This window comes from Pogoniulus pusillus, chromosome 36, assembly GCF_015220805.1.
Source record: "Pogoniulus pusillus isolate bPogPus1 chromosome 36, bPogPus1.pri, whole genome shotgun sequence".
Classification (NCBI taxonomy): domain Eukaryota; kingdom Metazoa; phylum Chordata; class Aves; order Piciformes; family Lybiidae; genus Pogoniulus; species Pogoniulus pusillus.
The window spans coordinates 1,751,545-1,778,934 of NC_087299.1; the positions used below are offsets into that span (position 1 = coordinate 1,751,545).

A 27,390-nucleotide genomic window follows, 5' to 3' on the forward strand; every position below is an offset into this window, starting at 1 on the left:
CCCCTCCCCCCCCGCCGGTTCCCCGCCGCCGCCGCCGCCATTAGAGGGCCGCTTTGTGTCCGCCGGGCCCACGGGTGAGTGCCCCCCGTCGCGCCTGCCTGCCCCATCCCGGCCCCAGGGGAGAGCGGGGACTAGGCCCGGTAGGCCGCTGGGCGGCTGCCTGTGAGGCGCTGGGGCCGCCGCAGGGGCCTGGGAACTCCCCTCAGTGCCGCGCCCCCTCCTGACAGGCCTCGGGAGGGGCCTGTCGTGACAGAGGCTGTTGTCGCGGTGGGCAGCGCAGCCTGGTCGTGCCCCGCCCGCTCCCCTCAGCCGTGGCGAGGCTCGAAGTGTGCCGAGCTCACCCCCGTCCAGGCCCGAGCAGAAGCCCCGGCCTTCGGGTGTCGGCGGGCCCGGGGAGGAGCGGGCGGCGCGGTCGGGCCTGGCAGGGTGCGGGGCCCGGGCCCTGCTTGTCTCTCGCGGAGGAGGTGCGGGCGGCCGAGCTCGCCTCTCCGTGCTCCTGACAGCCTGTAGGCACTGGCGGCTGTGCCCTGGGCGCGGAGGGGAGGTCAGCGTTGGAAGGGGCTGCCGCGGGCGCGACACAATACATAACGGCTGGTTCTAAACTTGGGAAGTGCCTTGGCTGCCGCAGCGGCCTCCCGGCCTTTGGGTTACTCGGTTGCGTTGTGTTGTGCCTGCCACAAACTCACTTTGTCAGAGGTCGGAGCCCTGCTGCCACTCGGGGAAAGCCTCTGTCCGAGATTTCGGTGTGGTGCCGCTGCCAAGAAGATCTTAATCCTTCTCGGGACTGCTAGAGATGGATACGGGCCCAAGTGTGAGGCTGCAAGGCACTTCCGAGCCCCGGTGGTGGTCACAGCTTGTTAAAGAATGTTAATTACCCTTCTCCCCTTATTGCACGTACCATAGGGAAGGCTATTAAATTCCAGTCTGGAGCAGGACTGTTCCGGAGGGACTTCCATTCCAGGTTCAGAGCAGCAGTTTTATTCTGGGTTCATTATCACTTAGGCCTGTGATTGGGGGCTAAAACCTTGCACAGACTTATGAAGAGGAGCAGTGTACCAACGTCTCACCTGGTGTAGCTCTGGCCAGGCCAGGCTTGGCTTCATCAGCTTCTGGTGCCCGAGGACAGCTGCAGACCAGCGATGCTGTTCAGCACGGATGTTTCTTGCCTGTATTGCAGTTATTTTCGTAGTTACAGGTGTCTGCACATCACAGCCTGTGCTGCAGGAGAAGGAAAGTTTGGTAATGTGGGGCCAAGGGTGTGTTTGCTCTTTGTAAACTGGTCAGGAGCCTTACTTGGCTTCTGAATTACTTCTGGGTTAACAGGGTCTGTCACTTCTCAGTTCTTATCAGGTCTTTTGAGTAATAGCTGCAGTCTGATTTCCAAGCACGTGACTTGGTTTGTTTGGTTGGGTTTTAGCCTAAATAGTATTTTTAGCATCTTCAAGAAATAGTTGGCCAGCAGTCTCTGGCAGGCAGCTCTCTTGCTGAGGCAGGAGAGGTTAGGATATGCTCCTGTTTATAAACAGTGTTGCTCTTAAGCTGTTCCATGGGAGGAGGGAAAGGAGGAGAGGAAGGTACTGTTAGCGACTTCAGTTAAAGAATGGAGGTGTTTTATCCTTCCTCAGGAAGGACTTACTGGAGGATAGAGTGGGAGATCTTTAGAAATGAGGACTAGGTAGGAAAAAAAATCCCAAACTATATAATTTCTGCTGGGGGAAGAATTTAAGACAAGACTGGATGAGGCCTTGAGCAACCTGGTCTGGTGGGAGGTGTCCCTGCCCATGGCAAGGAGTTGGAACGCAATCTTTATGGTCACTTCCAACCCATACTGTTCAGACTGGAGAAGAGAAGGCTTCAGGGAGATCTTGGAGCAGACTTCCAGTGCTTGAAGTGGGCTACAGGAGAGCTGGGAAGGGACTTTTGACAAGGGCTGGGAGCGATACCATGAGAAGGAACTGCTTTAATGTTAAGGAAGGCAGATTTAGACTGGAGATGGGGAAGAAATTCTTGAGAGTGAGGGTGGGAAGACACTGGAACAGGTGGCCCAGGAAGGCTGTGGATGCCCCCTGCCTGGAGGTGTTCAGTGCCAGGTTGGATGAGGCCTTGAGCAACCTGGGTTGGTGGGAGGTGTCCCTGCCCATGGCAGGGGCTTGGAACTGGATGATCTTTAAGGTCCCTTCCAACTCAAGCCATTGTATGATTCACAGGCTCACAGGAGGTCAGGGGTTGGAAGGGACCAAAGTTGATCCTTGAGTCCAACCCCCTTGTCAGAGCAGGACCTAGCTCAGGTCACATAGGAACACATCCAGAAAGGCTCCACAGAAGGAGACTCCACAACCTCTCTGGGCAGCCTGTGCCAGTGCTCTGGGACCCTTCCAGCAGAGAAGTTCCCCCTTGTGTTGAGCTGAAACCTCCTGTGCTGCAGCTTCCATCCATTGCTCCTTGTCCTATCCCAGGGAGCAGATTCTGTTCCCCAGCCCCCAGATATTGATGAAATCCCCTCTCAGTCTTCTCTTCTCCAGACTCAGCAGCCCCAGGGCCCTCAGCCTCTCCCCATCAGGCAGTGCTTCAGTCCCCTCATCATCATAGCCCTGATTCAGTGCCTTGAACCCATGTACTGGCTGTTGTAGCCTTCCTCCCCTCTACCTGCCCATGCCTCCTCATTAATTACCTCTGCAGTGCTTTGTGAACTTTCCTCAGCACGTAGGTAGCTGCTTGAATTATTTTTTTTGTTGCTTGACTTTTTTTCCTTCGTGTTTTTCCTTTCAACAAAATCTGCCCTGTGAACCTTTTGCCAGTCTTTTGTTACAAGTGACCCAGGGTGCTCTGAGGATTTTAACTTCCATTAGAGAGAGTAGAGTAAAAGAAGTAAGTGTTACATGGTTGAACTCTTCCTGTAAGGTGTGAGTAGATGTTGTGTAGACTGTAAGGAAATTGTAGCTTTTGTTATGTGCAGTTTTGCACTAGAAAGTAATATTAGTTTGGAAGGAGTGGGTTTAAATTCAGTCCATCTAAGCCAAGGGTTTAAATTCAGTCCATCTAAGCCAAGGATAGTGTTAGCCAGGAGAGACCCATACCTGGTATGCATTGTTGGCAACCTACATTTTCATTCAAGTGTCAGGTTTTTGTCAAAATTCCTCATGTTGGATCCTGGAATTGAAATGTTTCATCCAAGGCTCTGAAGCTTTCAGCAGTGGATTATGTTTGAAGTTTGGGACCTAAACCTGTTCTAAACTTCACACAGAACCCCACTGCTCACTCTAATACAGGCTTTCTCCTTCCTTAGCTGCTTGTGACAGTGGCAGCAGGTGGAAAATCTGAATCAAGGGCCAGACATGGTTCAAAAGCTGGCATCCCACAGAGGTTGTCACTGTCACAGTCCTGAGCATCAGTGTGGAGAGGGATTATTTTTAGAGAGCTGTGCAAGCAGAAATTGTACTGTGTATCAATCCTATAGCTGGAGGGGTTTGGGGAGTTTCTGGGGATGGTGGAGTCATAATTGAAGTGGCACACTACCTGGCCGTGGCTGTGTGCCTGGGGGTGTGAGGAGAAGCTCCTGGGTCTAGTAAAAGGTAGCTCAGGCCATGGAAATGCTCTGCTGTTACTGTCTACTGCGTAGGACAAAGGTGGATGGAGAAAGACTCTGGATCCTTTGGGATTTTTTGTATTGGTGGTGAAGAACAGTAGAGGTGAGGGCTGGGTTGTTATATGTATATTACTAAACACCCGTTGAGATTGAGCCGACTTTGAGTGCTGGCATCAAATCCTTGCAGAGAGGAGGGGCTGAGCTTAGTCCCGGGTGGGGAGGCAGAGCTAGTCTGGCTGTGGGAACGTGCCTGTGTGCTGCAGTGGGACCACCACCTGTGTGTGCAGGAAGGCAGGGTTTGATCTTTGCTTTGCTCTGTAAGAGTCAGCAGGGCAGGCAGGATCCAAGTCAGGCTGTATTTGCAGCATTTGGAGTCACAGGTTCAAATTCCCTGCTGGCCTGAAATGCAAAAGCATCTTTGGATGTAGAAACCCCTCCCCTTTGGGTCTGGATGTGTAGGAACGGATGTGCTAGAAGGGTGAAAGATCTTCTGTGCTTCTCCCAGCCTTAATGCACTCGGGACTTGTACTGGGAGGGATGGGGTGGAAATAGAAACTGGAGCACTAGTCAAGTCAAAGAATTCCTTGCCTGGCATGTGGTGAGCTGTTGGATCTTTGCACTGGGCCACTTTAATTGAAACAAGATGATTTGTAGTGCTTGGGAGTAGCGTGGGGCTCAGATGTCTGGGAGACTCAGGCACAGGAGACCTGCAAATCCAGCCCTTGTAGTTTGATCAGGAAGCAAGTGAGTGAGAGATCCCTTAAGGAGGACACCTCCCAGAGATCCCATGTGGTGTGAGGGCCCTTAACAAAGTCAGCACAAAACTTGTTGGATGGCAGCAGAAGTGATGGGGAGGAACAATCGGCCAGATGTGAGGGGAGTGGATTTCCAAGCAGGTTGCCTAATAAGGATTAGAGGTGGAGACTAACTCGTTATTCTGCTTTCAGTAAGGTATTTAATTCCTCTGTGTGTTTTTAGGCTCTTTTAAATGACTAAATGCTACTGGTCTGACTTAATCGTGACAGCACGCAGCCTGGAGAGCTGCACAAGCAAAAGGGAGATCAGTAAGTGCTGGAATATCCTCGAGGAGCACACAGCTTTAACAGATACATTTAGTAAAGGACAAATCGCTGTTGAAGGTGTTCTGTGACAGTAGAGGTGGCCAGGGGTTTGCTAAGGTATCTTCTGCTGGAGGGGGATTTTTAGGGAAGAGCTTTAAGGATTTCAGGGAGCCAGAAGTGTTGGAAAAGTCAGCCAGCTTGCAGTTCAGGAGGTGATAGTTTGGCATGTTTGGCTTGCAAAAATATTACCATTTCCTATGCTTTTTTTCCTGCAGCTCCTAAGAGCTGTGAATGCTCTTCTGCACAATTCAGCTCTGGAAGCTGGTAGATAATTGCCCAATAATCAGTAGCATTCTCTAGAAATGAGTTACTTTGCTTTTTAGGCTTTTCTGAAACTAAACTACAGCAAGTCAGTCTCACCTTTGTTTCCTGCAAGATCCTGGAGCAGACTCTCCTGGAAGCTCTGCCAAACCACACAAAGTCTCTAGGCTGAGAGAGCTGGAGTTGTTCAGTCTGGAGAAGAGAAGGCTCCAGGGAGACCATAGAGCAGCCTTCCAGTATTTGATGTGGGCTGGAGACCTGGAGAGGGACCTCTGCATGGAGTGACAGGATGAGGGGTGATGGCTTCTAACTGGGAGAAGCTGGCTTTAGATTTGCCATAAGGAAGAAACTCTTCCCCATGAGGGTGGTGAGGCACTGGACAGGTTGTGCAGAGAAGCTGTGGAGGCTCCAAGCCTGGAAGTGTTCAAAGCCAGGCTGGATGAGGCCCTGAGCAGTCTGGTCTAATGGAAGATGTCTCTGCCCATGGCAGGGGGGTTGGAACTGAACGATCTTGAAGGTCACTTCCAACCCAAACCATGCTGTGATTCTATTTCACTAAACAGATCATTCCTGCTCATGTTGCTTGTAAGGTTGGTGGGTTTGAGTCTGTTTGCCTTCAAATCTGCAAGAACACAAACCCTTTTTGCCCTGATTTCCAGCCCCATGTCCTGTCCCACATCCCACCGTGTCTGACAGCACACTGCTCACCACTGGGTGTTGTGTGACAGTAAGGGGACACCCCTAAGGGCACAGCCCTGGAAATGCTTCCTCATTTTTCCAGTGCATATTTGTTTTCAGTCTGTGCATCCTACCCTGACTCCTTGTGACCTGCATTTCCCACCAACCTGCCAGTGAACTTGGCCAAGTTTGAGACCTGGTTTTGTTATGAGATATTTTCCCTTGAATGAGACTGAAGCCTGAGATCAGCTGGGAAAATCTTAGCAGGCAGCAGAAATTCAAGGAGGCAGGCCAAAATATGCCTCAGATGAGCTTTTATTTCTTACATTCCTCTCTGCTACGTTGGTGGGGAGACTCTGGGCTGAAATATTATTCACAGTGCCTCCTTTTTTTTTAACCTCTGACTCTGTGCCGATAGCTCAGGAAGAAATTGCTGTATTGCTTATAACAGTGCACAAAAGCTCCCAGTGCTCTGCCATCAGTGGTCACTCCCTGAGCTGAGGCACTGGACACTATCTGCTCATCTGGAAGTGCAGGTAGTTGGAGCAGTTTGTTGTTGGCCAGCACTGAAATGACTCCTTTTGAGAACCTGTGAAGTGCAGTGCAAATGACCCATAGGAAAGGGAGTGAGTAGCTGTGTCGGGAGTTACTGTCTGTACTTTCAGGCAGCTGTTCTGAAGAGGACTCTGTCCTGGTGGCTCTTTTGTTGCTGATGTGACTATTTTCTTCTTTTTTTCCGACGGTTGATCAGATTTCAGTGAGAGTTAACCAACGACCAACCGCCTTGAAACCTGCCCCCTCAGCTGATGGCTGCTCCCTGCTTTCTAAGCACAGTATTTATTTCTTTGTCTGACACCTGTGTAAATGCCAAGCACAGGGATTGCTTTCTTACTGAGTATTAAAAGCTTCTACCAAGCTGCTGAGGGGGCTGGAGCAGCTCTGTGAGGAGCAAAGGTTGAGAGCTCTGGGGCTGTTGAGCCTGCAGAAGAGCAAGCCCAGAGGGAATCTGATCAATGTCCAGCAGGAGAGCCCTGACACTGTTGAGTCTGCAGAAGAGCAGCCCCAGAGGGGATCTCATCAATGTCCAGTAAGAGACTCCTGGCACTGTTGAGGCTGTAGAAGAGCAGCCCCAAAGGGGATCTGATCAATGCCCAGCAAGAGTTAAAGGGCTGGGGGTGAGAGGATGGGGCCAGACTCTTGTCAGTGGTGCCCCAAAGGGGATCTGATCAGTGCCCAGCAAGAGTTAAAGGGCTGGGGGTGAGAGGATGGGGCCAGACTCTTGCCAGTGGTGCCCCAAAGGGGATCTGACCAGTGCCCAGCAAGAGAGCCCTGACACTGTTGAGTCTGCAGAAGAGTCAAGCCCAAAGGGGATCTGATCAGTGCCCAGCAAGAGTTAAAGGGCTGGCGGTGAGGGAATGGGGCCAGACTCTTGTCAGTGGTGCCCCAAAGGGGATCTGATCAGTGTCCAGCAAGAGTTAAAGGGCTGGGGGTGAGAGGATGCGGCCAGTCTCTTGTCAGTGGTGCCCCAAAGGGGATCTGATCAGTGCCCAGCAAGAGTTAAAGGGCTGGGGGTGAGAGGATGGGGCCAGACTCTTGTCAGTGGTGCCCAGGACACAGGGCACAGCTGGTGACAGTTGGTTCGGGTGACTTGGTTTCTCCATGAAACAAATCTGCTGCTTTCTTTGGAGGGGACAATGAGATTTTTTTCTGCACTGCTTTTGCAAAGCTTTCTAGTCTTTTGCTTTATCTTTTTTGAGAACCTAAATTCAGCCCTGTGTGTAGGTGACTTTTCACACCCCGTGCAGAAAAACTGCTTTTGATCCCTCCGTGGAAAGAAATAGGCTGAGCAAGAGCAGTCCTTTGAGCTGGGATGCTTTCACAAGGTGATACTTGTGACTTTGCCTCTTGAATACCAACTCTTTGAAGTCAAGAGCAGATTATCCTCCTGCTCCTTTGATTCCCTTGGCCTTTCCAGCAGGAGATGATACAGCCAAGGCAATGTGGAGGGAATCAACAAGCTCCTGTGTGGATCACTCTGCATTTCTGTTGGGTGCTGGTTTGTTGGCAGGGATTGTAAGCACTGAAGTTAGAAATTGTGCTAAATTTCACTCCTGAGAGCAAAAAGACTCAAGCAGTTTATACCATCAGCTAAACAAAGGTAGGGTTTGGGGGGGAATTTTCACTCCAAGTTGGGAGTGCTGTGTTCTCATGCATGTGATGTGCAGGTCACACAGCTTTGGGATAAATACACCTCAGGAGTGGGGCAGCCCACTTGAATGTAAGTGTTCATAATCCCTGGGGGAAAGCATCTTCTGGAGCCCCTGGATTTTCCTGGGGATGATTCCTGTTTTCCCTGAGGATGGATCTGCAGTTGGTTATTCTAGGAGTGGTTTCAAAATGCTGCTATTTCTTTAGAGGGCTTCAGGCTATGTTTGCCAGGAAAAAAAACCAACTTTTGATTCTTAGCTGAAGCCTGGTGGAACATTTCATCTTTCCACACTTGAGGAGGGAAGATCCCAAAGCAGAGTGCTGGGCTGTAGTTCGTGTGTCTTGCCTGGCCATTGGTGGTTTTTTCTCACCCTCAGAAAGCTTTGCTCACATTGTTTGTTTTGGTTTTGCCATGTGGTGTGTTTTGATTTATTTATCTTTCTGTTTGTCTCAGAAGAACACATTCGGTACTCTCCCACTGGTGCTGAGACAGGCCCAGTTAATTGTCAGTTTGCTGTCCAAGAAGCAGATGTAGATGTTTCAGAAGGGGAGTGACTGCCTTTAGCTGTCAGAAGTGCTGTGTTTCGAAGATGGCCAGTTAGAGGAGCTCTTTCAGAGCATCGTTGGTGGAAATGCTGCCCACTGATCACAGAATCTCAGAACACCAGGTTGGAAGGGGCCCCAGGGCTCATCTGGTCCAGCCTTTTGAGCTGGTAGTGTAGTTGAGCTGAGCTGGCCCAGCACCCTGTCACACTGAGTCTTAAAACTGTCCAGTGTAGTGGAGTCCACCACTTCTCTGGGCAGATGATTCCAGTGTCTGACTGTTCTCATGGGGAAACCCTTCTGGAGTCCAATCAGAGTCTCCCCAGCAGCAACTTGTACCCACTGCCCCTTGTCTTTTCTATGGGGCTTCTTGTAAAAAGAGCCTCTCCATCCTGTGCCTGGTTCTCCTGAACTGAAGGTCTCTTGGTTGCTTGTGCCATAGGTGTGTGCACCTGATGTCACACTGCACCCACGGGCAGCAGCAGGGGCAGTAGTTTGTCAGTGTTCCCATTTATTAGTTGTAGAGGAGATCTGGTAGGTACAGTGATGTAGCCTCTTGCATGCCCAGTCCCTGTGTCTTGAGAGACCTGGAGACTGGGAGGGGTTCTCATTAATGCTTATCAATGTCTAAAAGGTGAGTGTCAGGAGGATGGAGCCAGACTCTTCTCACTGGTGTCCAGTGGCAGGGCAAGGGGCAGTGGACACAGACTGGAACACAGGAGATTCCGCATAAGCAAAAGGAAAAGTTCTTCCCCATGAGGGTGAGAGAGCCCTGGAGCTGCCCAGGCAGGTCGTGGAGTCTCTTTCTCTGGAGACATTCAGAACCCACCTGGATGTGCTCCTGTGTGATTTGCTCTGGGTGATCCTGCTCTAGCAGGGGGTTGGACTGCATGATCCCCAGAGGTGCCTCCCAACCCCTACCTTTCTGGGACTCTGTGACCTTAACCTTGAGTTTCCCACAGCTCTTCTTTCACTGCTGCTGGTTTCTGAGTGGAAGCCACTTACACAGCTTGGAGATTGAAGAGCTCTGTGCAGATGAGCTGGGTTTGGTTTTGCCTGTGAGAATAACAGGTAGAGAGAAGCCCTCTGTTGGTTTATGAGCTCCCACTGCTGAGTAGTATTTTGGGAAGGATATGGAGTAATTGAGGTGGTTTTGATGTGCACGGAGCTCCCACACACAGAATGGAGAGTTCAGGACAAAGAGCTGATACTGGTGAGTGCCATCTTGAGAACTGTGCCAGGAGTGATGTTAGGTCTCGGCTCAAGAGGAAGACATTCATGCTGGGGAAATGCCTGTTAGAAGTGGACATTCATGGTAAGTGTCTGCCTTCTCCTCTGAGCAAAGAAAAACATCCAGAAGTAGGTAGAAATGGGGAGAGTTTGGCTGTGTCTCTGTAAGGAAGGGAGGAGAGCAGTCTAGGGAGGGGGGAGAAGGGAGCCAGTCCTGGTTTGCTAGAGGTGAGGCTTTGCCCTTGCTGAGGAGAGGAAGTGCATGGGCAGCAGAGCCTCTGGTTTATGATGGAGGTAGTGGAGCTCCTCTCCTTAGGGGAGGCTGATGCAGGATGGGCAACAGGTAAGAGAGGCTGTGGAAGTGTAATGGCAGTAAGGGCTGAGGCTGGTGAGGGTTGAGGGTGCCAGTGCATGTGTTTGGAGGAGAGTTTTGGAAAGCTTGCCTTTGTGGAAGGTGTGGAAGCTGTTGCTTTGGTTTTCTCCTTCCTTCTTTGAAGACTCCTTCATTTCTTTCCCTTGCATGTGGTTCAGTCTGGGAGGGGCATGGTTTGGGTTCCCATTTGCTGCCTGACAGCTGGAATGGTTTGGTAGAGGCTGGCTTAGTGTGTCAGCTCCAGCTTTTAGCCAGGTCAGTGACTGACTGGTCACCTGAAGGCCCTGCAGGGGGCACTCTGCCACAGCTGCTTGCCTTAACCCTTGCTGTTCATTTACAGAGCCCTTTTATTCTTTCAGCTGTGCTTCGCTGGAGCAGGCTGCACCATTTTTGCTTCCTCCATAGCCCTCGAGTTTGCATACATGTTTTTAGCATCTCTGTTGAATGCAAATGTTGATTGTCAAGTTGTGTTCACCATCACCCTTCTGTTCCTTTTAACCTTTAGTTTGCTAGCTACGCGGACGTAGATGGTTTTGGTTTGCGTTGATTTTCACACCACATCTTTTCTGTACTTTAGGTTGACTCCTCACTGCACTGTGAAAACCATTAGGAAAAAATCCTTGGGGTTAAAACCTGGGGCTCCACCCTCTTACCTGCACTCGGGGCTAGACAGTCATTTAAATGGCGACTGAGCTGTCTGAAGCTGAACCCGTGCATCATAAGGCGCTTCCACTCTTAGCGGGAGCTCAGCTGATCCACACGGACAAGTTATGTGAGGTAGGGGCTGGCCCGTTCTCCAAGCTTGCCCTTGGATCAGTCCTTGACTTCCACACCTGCTGAAGGATACTCAGTACTTTCTGCCTTTGTTTGTAGGGAACTCAACTGGGAGCCTAGCAAACCCCCTAAGTGCTTTCCTTCCCCTTCCCTGCTTGCCCTGAGACGCTGGATTTGCCCAAACGCTCAAATGTTCATCTCGCTTAATGGGGAATCACTTCTGTGTCAAACTCTCCTCTCCTAGTATGCTTCAAAGAAGCTGGTTTGAGGGTTCCTGGCTTTTAAAATTGTGGAACAAAAAACCTAAATCTAAGCAGAATGTTTCTCCAATATGCTGCTTTGCTTTAATCCCATTTCAAAGCCTCTCTGGTTCTCTGCGGTGCCTGTGCTGACTGTTGTGTGCTCTGTAGAAGGCTGAGGACGACGCCATGCCCATCCGCCGCTCCGTCAACTCCTCTGCCCGGGAAACTCCTCCCAAGAGCAAACCTGCTGAAGGGGAAGAGGTGAAAGCAGGTAGAGTAGCACTGCTCTGATGTGTATTCAAATGTAAGCTTGCCTGCTGAAGCTCCTGCAGAAACCTTGCTGCTGGGATTCAAACGCTCAGCTCCTTCGCCTGCGCTATCGGGAAGTTGCCTTATCCGTTCTTTTTGTTCTGGACCTAGCTGGTTTGGTCTTCATCCCCTGTGGCAAAGCCCTGGCACTTCAGATATAACTAAATACAGCCCCTTGGAAGCTTCAGAAGAAAGGCAGAAATTAAGAAGTTTTGACAGTGTCACTTGAAAGGGAAATCTGGATGTAATGATTGGAAATCCAAAGCATTTAGCTTCTTGCTTTTCTTTTCCTGAACAAAAGGGTTTTGCCATAATATGTCACAAAATCTACTCTACTCTTAGCACTTCTGGCCTTAGCAGCTTCATCTCAGGATGTGGCATTTCAGTAGTGTAGAATCATCACAATCACAGAATGGCTTAGGTTGGAAGGGACTACTCATCTGCTCCAACCTCTCCACCATGGGCAGGGAGGCCTCTCAGCTAGGCTTGGATGTTCAAGACCTCATCCAACCTGGCCTTAAATGCCCTCACAGAGGAGGCATTGGAGCCTTACTGGGCAGCCTGTTCCAGAGTCTCACCACTGTCATACTAAAGAAATTCCTTGGATCCAGTCTAACCCTGCTCTCCTTCAGCCTCAAAACATTTCCCCTTGTCCTATCTGTGTACACTGTCAGAAAAGTCCCTCTGCAGCCTTCCTGTAGGATCCCTTCAGCTCTAAGGTCCCCTTGGAGTCTTTTCCTCAGGCTTAACACCCCCAGCTCCCTCAGCTTGTCCTCACAGCAAAGGTGCTTCAGCCCTTGCATCATTTTTGTGACCTACTCTGGCCTCACTCCAGCAAACTCTGTGTCCTTCTGCTGGGGACAGCAGAACTGGAGGCAAGATTGGAGATGAGGTCTCAGCAGAGCAGAGCCAAGGAACAGAATCCCCTTTCTTGCCCTGCTGCCCACACTCTCCTCTATAGTTCTACTGACTTTGCCTTCTTTGGTGTCACAAATCAACTGCTTATCAGACTAATTGTTCATACACTGTGTGTTTTAAGTGCACAATGCCTCATTGGCCAAACTCTGCAGAGGGATCTAGCAGAAGTGCTTAAGCTCTCTCCTGGAGATAGGAAATCTGTCTACTGCTTGGACAAGCCACAAAGTGATAGTGGCCATTTATATGCATCTTACTTAGCAGGCAGCCCCAGCCTCTGAGCTGTTCTCAGCTAAATATCCTAGAGTTTGGTTGCTTGGGAAGTTGATTTCTGACTGGGTTTGACCCTGCTGTGATAGCAAAGTGCTTCTGCCAATGCATGTGCAATCTAAAGCTTGGCCAGCTCTGGAAGGGTGTGGTGTGACTGAACAGCTCAAATCCTTCAGGTGCTGCACAGCCAGTGGTGTTTGGAGACAAGCTGGGCATAAACAAAGTGGCTTGTAGGTAGCTGTTCAGATTTGTAGATTTGTGGGGTTTTTTTGAGTTAAAAACAGATAAACCTCAACCTAGGAGGAAATCTTCCTTTTACTGATTCCCTCCTCCTGCCTTCCCCACCCAGCCCTCTCTGATGAGGGCTGATTGCATGAGTAACTCGTGGAGTGTAGAGGAGACTGGAAAAGAGTTTGTTATGAAAATGCTACAGGATGTTGTTTGAAGTGACTCTGGCAGCTGATGGCTGATTGCACCTTGTCAAAGCTCTTGTCACTTAAGTTGCATTCAAATCACCTCTTTCAATTAGAGGAAAGAAATTGTCTGCTGGGGAGTAATTTTGGGGGTGTGTTCTTGAGCTTTTTCATTATTTTTCCCCCCTGGCCTTCCTGAAGAACAGTAACTTGATGCATTTTCACATCTCTTAGATGCAGAAGTCACCTCTGAGGAATCTGCCTCTGCTGGAGAAGAACAAGAGAGTGAAACCCTGCCTGCTGCATCTGGTGAGGCAGAACAGCCAAAGGAACCTGAGAATGAAGGGAAGGGGGAAACAAAGTCCTCAGAAGAAACCAAAAAGGAGTAAGGCTTGCCTAGTGCTGAATTCAGGGGTCTGGGGAGGATTCTAGACAAAGTCAGATTCCAGGGATAAGGAGAACTGACTTGGCTGGGCTCAATCTTAAAGGTCTTCTCCAACCTCAATGATCCTGTGGGGAAAATAAGATGGAGCCTTTAAAGAGGTGTTTGTGTCAGGTGTAGCTGCTCTTCCAGCACGTGGGTGAGACTATCAAGATGATGCTCTCTGATAGGAGGAGCCAGATGTTCTTTGGGTGGTGTTGAGGGTCAGCTGTGGTGGGCTGCTGCTGCTGTTCTGCTCGTTGCCCTGTTTTACAGTGCCCGTTGTCTTACTGTCGCTTTGTGGTGTTCTCAAGTGAGAAGGATCAGTCCAAGGAAAAGGAGAAGAAGGTGAAGAAGACCATTCCTGCGTGGGCCACTCTCTCTGCTAGCCAGCTAGCCAGGGCACAGAGGCAAACTCAGATGGCTGCCACCTCCCGTCCCAAGATGGATGCTATTTTAACCGAGGCCATCAGGGTAAGCAGGGGACAAATGTTTCTTCTCTTCATCTGGCACAAAGCAGAATCATTTGCTTGCCTAAAATCCATGCTTCCAGCTTTGCTGATGGTGCAGGCTCTACTGCTGAGTGCCATCAGGAAACTGCCTGTGCCTGGAAACCTCTGGAGCTGAAGTGTGAGTCCATCATGATGAGGGGCCCTGTGGATTATTTTCTTTGTTTAGAGTCTGTTTCCCCTCCCTAATGATGGTGTTAGAAGCAGCTGGGGTGGCATAACCTGGCTGATTGCTGGCAGCATGTAAACTGATGCCTTCTAGCCACACTGAACTCCATTTACCTTGACCAATCCCTCTCTTGGACACCTGCTTTTGTCAGCCTGAGCTTAGTCACGTTCAAGACAGAAGGAAATAGAAACCAGCTCCCAAAGTGCTGTTTGCCTTTATCCCTCCTGGTTGTGAGAGGAGACCTTTGCTGTTGTAGTTGTGCTGCTGCTGTCACCTTGAGACTTGGTCCTGTTGCTTTCACAGGAGGCCTGAGCTGTGAGATGGCCTTTCCAGCTGCTGTATCTTCAAAACATGAACTTCACTTTGGGTTTGGTTTACTCCTCTTTAAAATAAATGGCAACTTATTCTGGCTTACTGATGAATCTGACTGACAGACTTTCAGATCACAGAATGCTGTAGGTTAGAAGGCACTTGTAAAGCTCATCCAGTCCAAACCCCTTGCAGTCAGTAGGGACTGAGCAAGTTGCTCAGAGTTCCAACCAGACTGACCTGCAATGGTTCCAGGGATGAGGATGCATCTACCACACTTCTTCAGGCCCAAGCTCAGTGTAAAACAGGTCTTCCAGTCTGAATCTCCCTTTTGGTTCCAAACCAGCCCCTCTTGTCCTGTCACAACAGGTCCTGCTCAAAAGTCTGTCCCCAGCTTTTTTCTGGGGTCCCTTTAAGTCCTGAAACCCCAGAAGATCTCCCTGAAGCCAGGCTGAACGACCCCTTGCTCTCTCAAGCTGGCCTCACAGCAGAGGGATTGCAGCCCTGGCTTGTTTTGGGGGTTGTGCAGCATTGTTTTGCCAGGAGGTGACAATTCTGCAGCAGGAAGGAGTGTTTGTAAGTGTTAGTGCTGAGTGCTGCAGGGTACAGCAGTTGCTGGTCCGGACTCGCTGTTCTGCCTTTGTGCCTCTGCCCTTCAGCTGCTCTGAAGGAGAAAGTGAAGCATTTCTTGAGATGGTTTAGCACCAGACTTGGTGGAGTTAAGAGAATGACTGGACTCCATCTTGAAGGTCTATTTCAACCCAAGCAGTTCTGTGATTCTATGAGTCCTGGAGTCCTGTGCCCTGTTTTAGACTTCTCAATTCCAGAAAGACCAGGATCTGCTGGAAAGAGTCCACAGGGCTACACAAGGATGGTTGGGAGACTTGAACATCTTTGCTGCTATGAAGAAAGGCTGAGAGACCTGGGGCTGGTTAGTCTGGAGAAGAGAAAGCTGAGAGGGGACCTTATATCCAAGGGGGTGGGTGTCAAGAGGAAGGTGCCAGGCTCTTAACAGAAGTGCCCAGTGACAGGACAAGGGACAGTGGGAACAAGCTGGAACCCAGGAGGTTGCACCCCGACACGAGGAGACACTTCTTTACTGTGAGGGTGATGGAGCACTGGAACAGACTGGCCAGAAGTTATGGAGTCTCCTTCTCTGGAGACTTCCAAAACCCACTTGGATGTGTTGCTGTGTCACTTGCCCAAGACAACCCTGCTCTGGCACAGGGGTTGGACTCGATCTCTAGAGGTCCCTTCCAACCCCTTTCATTTTGTGAGTCATATTTTGAGTGTCTGTGGGGGAAAGTCCAGCCCTGGCAGGCTGTGCTGATCTGCTGGCCCACGTGCATGGGTCCAACCTCTGTTTTCCCAGTCCCACAGCAGGATAACTGCAGTGCAGGAGGTTCTCTGACTCCTTGCTCCCGTCCTAGGCATGCTTCCAGAAGAGCGGTGCCTCAGTTGTTGCCATACGGAAATACATCATCCACAAATACCCTTCCCTGGACCTTGAGAGGAGAGGCTACCTGCTGAAGCAAGCACTGAAAAGGGAGCTGGAGAGGGGAATCATTAGGCAGGTAAGAGGTGCTGCATGGAGCAGCACTGGAGGTGGCTTTAATCACATAAGAGTTTCTTGGAGTCCATTGGCAGGTCTCTGGGGTGGATCACTTCTCCCTCGAGGGGGCTAATTAAGGTCTGTCACCACTTTGCTAGACACCAACAGAACTTCATCATTGTGCTGTCCACCAGTTACTTTGCAGGGTCGTCTGTTGTGCAGGTGCTGGAGCCTGGCAGCAGAATGTGTCTTCAGGCTGACTTGCAGCAGCACTTGGCAGTGCTTGGTTAATGGTTGGACTCAATGACCTCAAAGGGCTTTTCCCACCAAAATCATTTTGTGCTTCTGTTTCTCTTACCACTGGAATTTGATGCCTGTGCTATCTGTCAGGGCCTCCTGGTCTGCACAGCAGAGCGTGTTGCTATTGCCTGGCTGTGGTTTCTGATCTCAGTGACGTGTCAGTGGGCTCAAATCAGGCCTCTGCCATCACAGCCCATTGCCAGGGTGACTGCATTGCAGATCTGTCTGATGATCTCCCTTCATCTCTTTCAGGTTGTTATTATTCTGAGTTAACTTTCTTAAAGACTGAAATGGATTTTCTCTTGAACTAGGTGAAAGGAAAAGGAGCTTCTGGGAGCTTTGTCGTGGTGTCTAATGCAGGAAAAACTGTTCCAAAGTCCAGAGACAGAAAGGTGAGGTGGATCATTTTAAACAGCACTCTGAAAAGCCTTGCACTGAAACATTCATGGATCTTACCAAATGCTTTTGTGTCTAACCCCAGCCCAAACAGTGTTCTCCTCCTTGCTGCACTTTTCCTCTCTGGGTACAGTAAGAAAAACCACTCATTCCACTAGAATTAAATGAGAAAGCTAGTGTGAGAAATGAAAAGCAAGTGAGATCATCTGAAACCAAGCCCTGGGCTTTAATTCAGAGGCAGAAAACTGAGTAGCCATGGAGCTCCTCCTCAGCCTTTACCTGGGGGAGAGAAAGACGCCTCTCAGGTGTTGTAAGAGAGCTTCCTGTGGCTGCTGTTTCATTTGTTGCATGGGTAAATGGAAGCCTTCAGTCTCCAAGGCTGTCAAAGGAACATTTTTCCATCAGCTATGAGGGCAGAGAGGAAGGTGGAAATATCCTAAAGCTTCTGGCAGGAAGCTGCTGCTGTTAGGTGTTCTGCAGGGGTAAAATGTGGTGTGGGGCTTCTTGAGCCTCCTCCTCACCATAAGCTGTGGTCCCAGCATTGCTGTTCTCCTCTCCCTACTGGGTAGGGAACCCATTTCTAGCTCTGTGACCACAAAACCCTGCTGGAACTGCTGCTCCCATTCCAGCTTAGACAGGTGAACCCAGAGAGCACTGTACCACCTTGCTGCGTGTCTCCTGGTTACTGGGGACACCAAAAGCCCTAAAGCTGAATGAGGCAGGGACACCCTGGCTGCCAGGGCATAGAAGAGAACAAATTGCACTGTAACTTTAAACAGAGCTGTCTGGCTCCACAAGAAGTTGGAGCAAGGCCCCTGCTAACACATCACTTTTTCTGTTCCCAGAATATCACTGGCTTTGTTCTGAGTTACTTCTCTGTGGTGCAGCAAAACAAATAGCTTGCTTTTGTTTCTGGTGCTTTCAGCTCGCAGCCCAGCAGCTGTCTGGGTGAGCAGCACCCTCATCTGTCTGAGTGCTTGCAAAGCTGCTGTTCAGCATCAAAATCATTACACTGCAGCACATTGCCCCAGTGTCTCTTTTGTGTAAAGAACAGACTGGTGTTTTGTGAGGGTTTTTTTTTCCCAGTCATCCCCTCCTCAAAGTCACAGGGCTGGAGGAGAATTCAGAAGGGAGTATTGCCTTCAATCAAGATTTTCTTCTGTCATAGGAACAAAAAAGCCCTGCACTCCTGTTTAGCTGTTCATTAGGGGGAGGATTTGCCCTGTGTAAACAGCTCTTGCCTTTACTTTTTAAGTTTCCTGTCAGTGTGTGTCATTTTCATCTGTCTCACTTAGCAGCAGCAGAGGAAAAATGTCTGCAGGTGGAGGAAGTGAGTGATTGGAAATAGAAGTATTTCAGTAACAGGATGAGGGTCAGTGGTTTGAAACTGGAGCAGGACAGATTGAGGCTGGACATCAGGAGGAAGTTCTGCACAGTGAGAGTGGTGAAATACTGGAACAGGTTGCCCAAGGAGGTGGTTGAGGCCCCATCCCTAGGGACATTCAAGATCAGACTTGATGTGGCCCTGGGCAGCCTGCTCTAGTTGGAGGTGTTCCTTCTGCCTACAGGGGAGCTGGACAAGGTGACCTTGGAGGGTCCTTTCCCACCCCAATGCGATCTGTCAAATACCCAGCAGGTTCTATTTGCAAAACTTCCCTCATGCCCCTGTGAAAATGCCAGCCACATCTGCTTGGTTCTGCTCAGGCTGTTAAGTCTGAGCTGGTCATTGAAGGTGCTGCCTTGCAGAGCTTGGTTCTCCAGCCGTGTGGCCAGTGTCAGGAGTGTTTCTCCTCGTCTGTGCATTGCTGGTTCAGCAAAACCCAAGAGTTTTAGACCTCACTGATGGCTAAAAGTATGTGTGTTCCAGAAAAGCACTTCAGCCTCAGCTGCAGAGCAGCAGGTCAAGCTGGAAGATGTCCTGCCGCTGGCTTTCACCCGCCTCTGCGAGCCCAAGGAAGCTTCTTACAGCCTGATCAAGAAATATGTGTCTCGCTATTACCCCAAGCTCAAAGTAGACATCAGGTAGGTGCAGGAGCATGCCATGCTGAGGAGGAGCAGTGAAGAGCAGCCTTCCTCTCCCTTTGCCTCTCAGTTCAGTATCACAGCAGGCAGGTGGTGCTCTGCGTCCTGGAGCCTTCCGGAGAGCTCAGCGGGGATTGGTCTCTGCTCCTTAGTATCAGGTGATAGAATAAGAGGGAATGACCTCAGATTGCATCAGGTGAGGGTTAGATTGGACCTGAGGAACGATTTATTTCCTGCAAAGAGTGGTCAGGGATTGGAACAGGCTGCCCAGGGAAGTGGCAAGAGTGCCAGTCCCTAGAAGTGTTGAAGAACCATGTGGCCATGGCACTTGGGGACATGGGTCAGCGGCCATGGTGGTGCTGGGTTGGACTGGGTGATCTTGGAGGGCTTTTCCAACCAAACAGTTCTGTGGTGCTGTCAGAGCTGTGCCTCTCCTGCATGCCTCCACACCCAGTCTTTGTTCCTGGTGCCCACATCAGCATTGTTCCACTCACTTCCACTCCAAAAACCAGATCCTTTTTAGCAGTGTGGATGGGAAGGTCTCCCCCCGAGACCGTGTCCCTCTTGCTGCTTCTGGGTGCTTTGGCTTAGAGAACTCCTGATGTTTGCCCATCCAGAGTGGCTGAAGGGTGGGGACAAAGCAAATCCAGGCAAATCTGTGCATCACCTCTGACAGGGGCTTGTGCCTCGTTTGCGAGATGACTCATTGCCCACCGAGTGCTTTCTGCCAGGGGTGAAGCCTCCCCGGTGAGGTTTGGCGGAGGAGGTACGGCCCCAGGCGAGCGCCGCGGCCCCAGGGGAGCGCTGCGGTGGATTTCCGCTGGCGCTGCTCCTTCTGCGGTGCTCAGCAGCTGCTGACAGCTCTCCATTAAGGTGTCTGCCTGTAGGCAGGCAGCCCCCTGAGCACGGCTCCGCTCGCTGCCGAACGCCTCGCTGCTCTGTTTGTTTGCTAAGCTGTCGCTGTGTGTCACTAAAGCTTTCTCTTGTTTCAGACCCCAGCTGCTGAAGAACGCCCTGCAGAGAGCTGTAGAGAAGGGCCAGTTAGAGCAGATCACAGGCAAGGGAGCGTCTGGGACATTCCAGGTCAGAGCCAGAGTTCAGCTTGGTTTGTCAGCCGTGGATCCGGGTTAACCTGCCCCTTCCCCCTGCGCCACTGGGGACACCTTTCTGTAGCAGCCTGGCCTGCTCAGGAGCTTTCAGACTCAGAAGCTCTCCTCTTGGTCTGCGTTTCTGGAGCAGACCCTTTCTTGCTTAGTGTGTGCTCCACAGGCTGCTTCAGCTCTGACTCACTGGCACAGTAGGGGAGCTGGTGGGGTAAGCTTCCTCTCCACCGCTAATTGCCAGTGCAGTAGGTACCCCAGATGCCTGCAATGTCTTCTCGTGTCTGTGCCACGCAAGTCTCTTGGGTACATTTGGTCTGTGGGATGGAGCTGATGTACTTCCTTCCCTGAGTGGCAGGCCTTTAGATTGCCACATCCTCGTGGTGTGTTTGAGGCCTAGGGTGCTGCTCCCAGCCCAAAGCCCTCCTCCAGGCCAGCTGACTGAGCAGGCCTGGCCTGTCCTCCCGGTTAAGCTGGGAGAGAGCTACCTTCCCTCTGCAGGCTTTTAATGTCCACCGTATCTGTGCTCACGCAGGAGCGCCGACACACCTGCTGCAGAGGAGCTTGTCCTGACCTGGTTTGGGAGAATTTTGTCTTGATGCTTTTCTCTTCCTCCTTGGAAAACAGCTGAAGAAGACAGGGGAGAAGCCCCTGCTGGGTGGGACTCTGATGGAAGACGCCATCCTGTCTGCTATTGCGGCCATGAACGAACCGAAGACCTGCTCCACCACAGCGCTGAAGAAGTACATCCTGGAAAACCACCCAGGGACCAACTCCAACCTGCAGGGTAAAGTACCCAGCCCCGTGGCACTTCTCTTCTGCCTGCTGAAGGAGTCCTGCAGCTGCAGATGTCTGTGCAGCACCTTTGAACCGTTCTGTCGGGCTTGCTGGGGAGCTGACAGCTGCTGGGCTCTTTGTGCTGCAGAGATGCTCAGTGGTTTTCATTCCCATCAGTCTCCTTTCAAGCCTGACAAAGGCTGTTCCTGAGACAGAAAGCATGTTTCTCTTGTCTGCAGCATGCTCCCAGGAAGGGGGAAGAGCATTCAAACAGTTTATTGGTTTTCAGTCACTAAGTTGATGTAATCTGTCTCTGCTTTGAAAGGCTGCAGCTTGGCATAAAGGCAGCTCCAGCTCCTCTTTGCTTTTTGTTCAGAGAAGCTGCTTAGGCTGATGTGAAGGAAAAAATTCCCAAGCATCACTCTTACTGATTTGTTTGAGGTGCTCCTTTGATTCTGATTTTAAAAGGTCAAGCAAGTGAGGAAATAAACTGCTCCTGTTGTATTTGGGAAGAGATTTGGCATTCCCAGGAATGACACTGATGTCTGCTTTGACTTTTGTATTACCAGCAGCAATGCCAACAGAGGCTTTAAAGCAGATCTAAAGGCTCATCTGCATTGTTTACTCCCAGCCCTGCTGCAGTTTGACAGGGGCTGGAGGCTGTTTGGAGCAGGTTGAGCTCACAGATCACTTAGTTACTGTGGTGTACAGGGCTACAGAGATGCTGAGGGGTCTGGAGCATCTGTGAGGAGCAAAGGCTGAGAGCCCTGAGGCTGTTGAGCCTGGAGAAAAGCATCCCCGGAGGAGACCTGATCAATACTCAGTAACAGCTAAAGGAGCTATTTGGGGCAAGAGGCTGAGGCCAGACTCCTGTCAGTGGTGCCCAGGGACAGGACAAGGGGCAGGGGACACAAACTGGAACTCAGGAGGTTTCAGCTGAGCAGGAGGAGAAACTTGTTTGGTGTGAGGGTGCTGGAGGCCTGGAGCAGGCTGCTCAGAGAGGTTATGGAGTCTCCTTGTCTGGAGAGCTTCCAGCCCCCCCTGACTGTTGTGGTCCTGGGCAAGCCGCTGTGGTTGCCATGCTTTAGCAGGGGGTCACAGGGCAGGTGCCATCCCTCAGGACAGGAGGCCAGAGAGCAGGTGGCTGCTTCCACACTCCTCAGCATCAGCATGGCTCCCGGGTGCAGAACTTGGCAAAACAGAGCAGTGCAGTTCTGTTGCTGTTGTGTGGGCTAAAGAAGTTGTCTGAGGCCTTCTGCCAGTAAGAGGCTGGTGTCAACTGTGGCTCACTAATCAGGCAGGAAAGAGACTTTCCAGGCTTACTAAGCTCTTGCAGGATTTATCTTCATGACTGCTGAAAATTGCTGTGGTCCTTCAAGGCCTGTGTTGAGCTCTCCTTTGGTGCTCCTCAGTCTTGCAAGGCAGGAACTCTCCACGTGCAATCTGTTGTTTTCCTCTCCTTCCATTAGATGAGAGGATGTGGCATTGTCCCAACTGATTCCCTGGCTCTGAAATGTCACTTCTTGATAAAAGCCCTTTTTAGGAGCACTGAGTGAGTGCTTGGGGTGAACACCTTTGCATTCATCACACAGAACAGGTTCAGGTGACAGTTCTGCCAGCATGTTTTGGGGTCTTCCCTCTTTTCATTCCTCAAGTGAAACTCTTGGGGCCTTGCTTTGTCTTGGTTTGGAGGGAGGTAAATATGCAAATGGTCTCTCTAATGCAAGCTGCTGACTAAGCAACTTCAGGCCTGTGCCAGAGACAAAAACCCTCCCTGTGTTTGCACAGCTGTGGTTACAGTTCTTACTTAGCAAGCAACAGAACAGAGAACTGGAATTAAAAATGCATTTGACTGAGTTCTAAACCAAATATTTTCCCTTTTTAAAGGTGAAACAAATATAAAAGAAGCCACAGAACAGGGAAAGGTGCAGCACATGAGAAGTGTAGAATAGGAGGAGGATGATCATAGAATCAACCATGTTGGAAGAGAACTCCAAGATCATCCAGTCCAACCTAGCACCCAGCCCTATCCAGTCAACCAGACCATGGCACTAAGTGCCTCAGCCAGTCTCTTCTTGAACACCTCCAGGGACGGTGCCTCCACCACCTCCCTGGGCAGCCCATTCCAATGCCAATCACTCCCTCTGACAACAACTTCCTCCTAACATCCAGCCTAGACCTCCCCTGGCACAACTTGAGGCTGTGTCCCCTTGTTCTATCAGTGGTTGCCTGGGAGAGGAAGCCAACCCCACCTGGCTACAGCCTCCCTTCAGGTAGCTGTAGATAGCAATGAGCTCTGCCCTGAGCCTCCTCTGCTGCAGGCTGCACCCCCCCAGCTCCCTCAGCCTCTCCTCACAGGGCTCTGCTCCAGGCCCCTCCCCAGCCTTGTCACCCTTCTCTGGACACCTTCCAGCACCTCAACATCTCTCTTGAATTGAGGAGCCCAGAACTGGACACAGCACTCCCAGTGTGGCCTGAGCAGTGCTGAGCACAGGGGCACAAGAACCTCCCTTGTCCTGCTGCCCACACTGCTCCTGATGCAGGCTAGGATGCCATTGGCTCTCTTGGCCACCTGGGCACACTGCTGCCTGATCTTCAGCCTACTATCTATCAGTACCCCCAGCTCCCTCTCTGCCTGCCTTCTCTCAGCTACTCAGTCCCCAGCCTGTAGTGCTGCTTGGGGTTGTTGTGGCCAAAGTGCAGAACCCTGCACTTGGCATTGTTAAATCTCATCCCATTGGCCTCTGCCCACCCATCCAGCCTGGCCAGGTGCCTCTGTAGGGCTCTCCTACCCTACAGCAGATCAACACCTGCTCCTAGCTTGGTGTCATCTGCAAACGTGCTGATGCTGGACTCAATCCCCTCGTCCAGATCATGATAGCAGGGTAAAGACCCTCTGGAGAAAGCTGAGACTTGGGTCACATTTGTCCAGCAGGAATGACATGATGCTGGATCTCTGGATCATGGCATCAGAACCATGAACTGTCTTTACTTCTTCTTTTGGAGGGTTTTTTTTGGACTGGATGACCTCCTTGGATGCCTTCCCACCTCTAATATCCTGTCTAATTTAAAGCTATCCTCACTAAGTGTTCAGGAATAGACACTTGTGCTTTGTACCTTGCTGAGAGAATGAAAGACCTACTAAAGCTGGGGAATGCAGTGGTGCAGCTGGGTCCCACATGCAGCTCTTTGCTGGGTGCAGGAGGAAGCTTGTGGTGATGTCTTCAGTGGCTTTTTGGGTCTCTGGTGCTGTTCCATTTCTCTGTAGGTGTCCTGGGCAAAGGAGACTCATCCTGACTCTCCATGTCTGATTTTGGGAGAGCACTGCAGAGAGCAGTGAGGTTAAGACATGTGAACAGAGAGTTTAACACAACCTTTTGTCTGGGTTTCTTTCTTTTTCACTTCACAGTGCACCTACTGAAGAGAACCCTGCAGAAATGTGAGAAGAATGGATGGATGGAGCAGATTTCTGGGAAGGGATTCAGTGGAACCTTTCAGCTTTGCTTCCCTTATTATCCCAGGTAAAGAGCTTGGATGTAAAATGACGTTCAAGTGTCACATAGGTCAGCCAGAGAGCAGCACTGGAGCTCTTTATTTACAGGGAAGCTTGGAGGGTTTAATAACTGATGAACCACAACATTGTCACCCATCCTCTAGACAGTAACAGGATTGGAGTGACTGTGAGCAGATAAAGCTGGCTTCATTAGCAAGGGGAGATTCTAAGGGCAGTAAAATCATTGCCCTCAGTATCCTCAGGCACTCAGCAGCATCACTACAGCTTTTTTTGGGGGGGTTCAAGTTTATTTCAGTGTTCCTGTGCTAAATTTTTGTGAGCTGGTTGTGGGGCAGTGATGTTACTGCAGGGATGCTCTAGCAGGAGGACCCAGCTGTTCGCCTATCTTAATGCTGATGTGGAGGAGAGGTGGGAGGAGGGAAGCTGACCTAGATTAGCTACTGTGAGACTAAACCAGCCTTTCTGCTCCTGCTGTGAGTCTGTGTTGTGCTGGGCCACATGGAGCCCGGGGATGGTGGTTTACTGTCCCACAGTGAGCCAAATGGCAGTGTAGTTATTGTAAGTCTCTGCCCCCAACCTTTTACTGCACATGGACAAAGCCTGCAGTGGCTTCAGCCTGCATTCTGTCACCAGCATCTGATGTTGTCCCTTTATTGTCCACCTTCCTGTGTTTGTGCAGGGGGAGGGATGGGGAAGAGAAGCAGAGAAAGGGCAGCTTAGCTCTTGGTGACTTACAAGCTGTCACACTTGTGCCACTGCAGAGAGTAAATCATGGTGGCTTCAGACTGTAGCAAGCACTGAAGTCCTGGGGGGGGGTTCTTGGGGGTACCTCAGCTTGCTTGGGTTACCCAAGGCTTGCTGAGCTTGGAGTTGTGTCCTTGGCAGTAAGTCCCACTGACAAGAACCCTCTTGTAGCCCAGATGTGCTCTACCCAGAGAAGCAGCAAGATGAGGACTCTGAGGAATCTGATGAGGATGAAGATGAGGAATCTGAGGAAGAGGAAGAAGAGTCTGAAGAGGAAGAGTCTGAAGAGGAAGAGCCACCACCAAAGAAGAGGTATGGCAGTGTGACAGATAAGGGGATGAAACAGAAGTGCCTGTGCAGGCTGTTGAGCACACAGGTTTGTCTCTTGGGGTGGTCATTTACCCAGGAGGCTGTGGCTCAGAGGTGCTGGAAGGAGGAGTCTGATTCTGCCTCACTCTAGGGACGCTGATCTCTTCCCTTCCAGCATTTTGAGCTTGGCCTCTGTTTTTTTTTTTGCCTCCAGATGAGGAGAGAGCCAGAGCCTGTGTTTACTCTTTGTATTGCCTTTAGTCTCTTGAAGTCACCTTCTGTGCTTCACAGCAGTGTTAGCTTTCACGTGGACCTTGCTGCATTGAAGTGCTTCCCCAGGAAAACTTTTTCCCTCCAGTATTTGCAGTTCTGTGGCCAGATCTGAAGCCCAGAATGTGGGTTTGAGATAAGTGGTGTTGGTTAAGTAGTAAAATCCCATTAAGAGAGGAGAGTGAGTGCTTAGGTCTCTGAACTGTTCAGACAATTGACTTGGTGTCCTTGGCAATTCTTGGATATTTATGTGGCTGAGGAATGAGCTGGAAACCTCTCTGGCAGAGCACTGTGGGGATTGAGAAGTGCTTAGCCTGGCAAGATCCACCAGAGGAGTCCTTGCTCGTTGGGATTTAGCTAATGAAATGTGCTGCTGCACAAAGGAACAGCTGTGGTGAAGGAGGAGGATGCCAAGATCTGCCTCGTCTATGCAAATTGACGACAGCAGCTCTGCTCTGAGTGGTGTTTGTGCTTCCTCTGAGCTCCTGTGCTCTCTCTCTGGCAGGATGCAGAAGAGGCCGCCTCCGAAATCACGGAGCAGGGCCCCTCCCATGAAGCGAAGGGAATCCAAACCCAAGCCGAGAAAAACCCCTGCAGCCCACCGGGGGAAAGCAAAGCCTCCTCCTAAGGTTAAAACCCCTGCTAAGAAAGCCAAACCAGCAGCCCCAGCCATCAAGAAGCCTTCTGGTAGCAGCTCTTCCAAGAAACCAGCAGCCAGCGGGAGGAAGGAAGTTGCCAAGGGCAAGTCCACCATGAGGAAATCCCTGCGGGCAAAGAAGTAAAAACCCTTTCCACCCTCAGGGAACCCCATGGGCAAATCCACCACCTTGTTTTATAAGTCAACGTGCATTTGTATTTTAGTTCTGATGCTTAAACACTTCTTTCATTTCTTTTTTTTAAGTTTTTTTTTTCTCTTGAATGATTGGGGGGAGGGGGAAAGAGGGGGGAAAAAAACCCCAAACCCCAAGCTTGAAAAACTAAAGCAACTGACCCCAAAGTCAGCGCTGTGCCTGGAGCTGCCCCTCCCCTGGAACAAGTCGTCTTTAGTTTCTGCAATAACTGTAGGACTTTTCTAGGGCCATATATAATCTGTACATTTTATGGTGTTCCTCTTGGGTGGGGAGGGTGGGAGGGAGGGGAAGAGGGGGGGGTGGGCTTTCAAAACTTCTTCAGAGAAGATCTTTTTATCTTCAGACAGCAGGAACAGGATGATTGGGGGAATGTGATTCTTAATTGAGGAGGTGCAGCAGCGGAAGAGTCCTCCCTAGATCCCCTGCATGATGAGGTCCTTAACGCTTCTGTGAAGAAGCAGTGTAAATACAGCACTTGCACTGAGCCCTGGAGGTGCCCCTGCTGGGCTGAGGGGGTGGCAACTTCTGCTCCTTCGGGCCAGCCAGGTTTGTGTGACAGCCAGTCAGACCCTCGGGACCTTCCGCTGAGGGTCTGAGCCTGGAGGGGGCGGTTCTGGGTGAAGTGGGTGATTCGAATTCGTGTTTCCATGCCACATCTGTTACCTTGAAAACCAAAATATATTCCAGAAGTCTCCTTCAATCCAACTTTGAGTCGTTTTTAAGAGATGGAGAGCCTGAGTTTTGTCACCTCTTGTTTACCCTTTTTCTAAAGAGAAGCTGGAGAGCTATACAGTTGCTAATGTAGAGATGTTGATAAGTGAAGAACATGCAGTTTGCTAAAATAAAATCAAACTAGATTCCAGGCCTGCTCCTCTGTGTCCTTTCTGTTCCTTGCCAGCTTTCTGCTCCTGGAAGTGTAGAGAGGAGGGAATTACAGTCAGCAAAAGGCAAAGCTTGGTCAAAAGTCCACTGCCAGCATGAAAAACTTGGGCTGGTTTTGCCTGAGCCCCTGCCAAGCTCTGTAGCTGGACCAGCTTCTGATAACCTTTTCCTTCCCCGGTTTCTCTGCAGACAAAGGTGAGCGAGAAGAAAGCTGTTTGCACCTCCTGCTGCTCCTCTTCTCCCTCTGCCCCCTCCCACCCGTCAGTGGGGACAAAAAAAAGACTAGCTGAAATCATCCCCCCCCCCCTTTTGCCTTTCTCAGCCTGTGTCCAGAACACACTC

At 50.6% G+C, this 27,390-nt stretch overlaps 1 protein-coding gene across 1 annotated transcript; it reads left to right on the forward strand.

The window, feature by feature from the left end:
* On the forward strand, positions 1-27,028 carry HP1BP3 (heterochromatin protein 1 binding protein 3). Its single transcript, XM_064172178.1, has 13 exons — positions 1-74; positions 10,578-10,777; positions 11,185-11,287; positions 13,158-13,308; positions 13,659-13,818; positions 15,762-15,905; positions 16,495-16,575; positions 18,447-18,601; positions 19,594-19,684; positions 20,329-20,488; positions 23,888-23,999; positions 24,908-25,048; positions 25,821-27,028. Exons 2-13 carry the CDS (start codon positions 10,682-10,684, stop codon positions 26,095-26,097), a joined length of 1,671 nt encoding a protein of 556 aa, XP_064028248.1. The 5' UTR covers positions 1-74; positions 10,578-10,681; the 3' UTR covers positions 26,098-27,028.
* Positions 27,029-27,390: the final 362 nt, after the last annotated feature.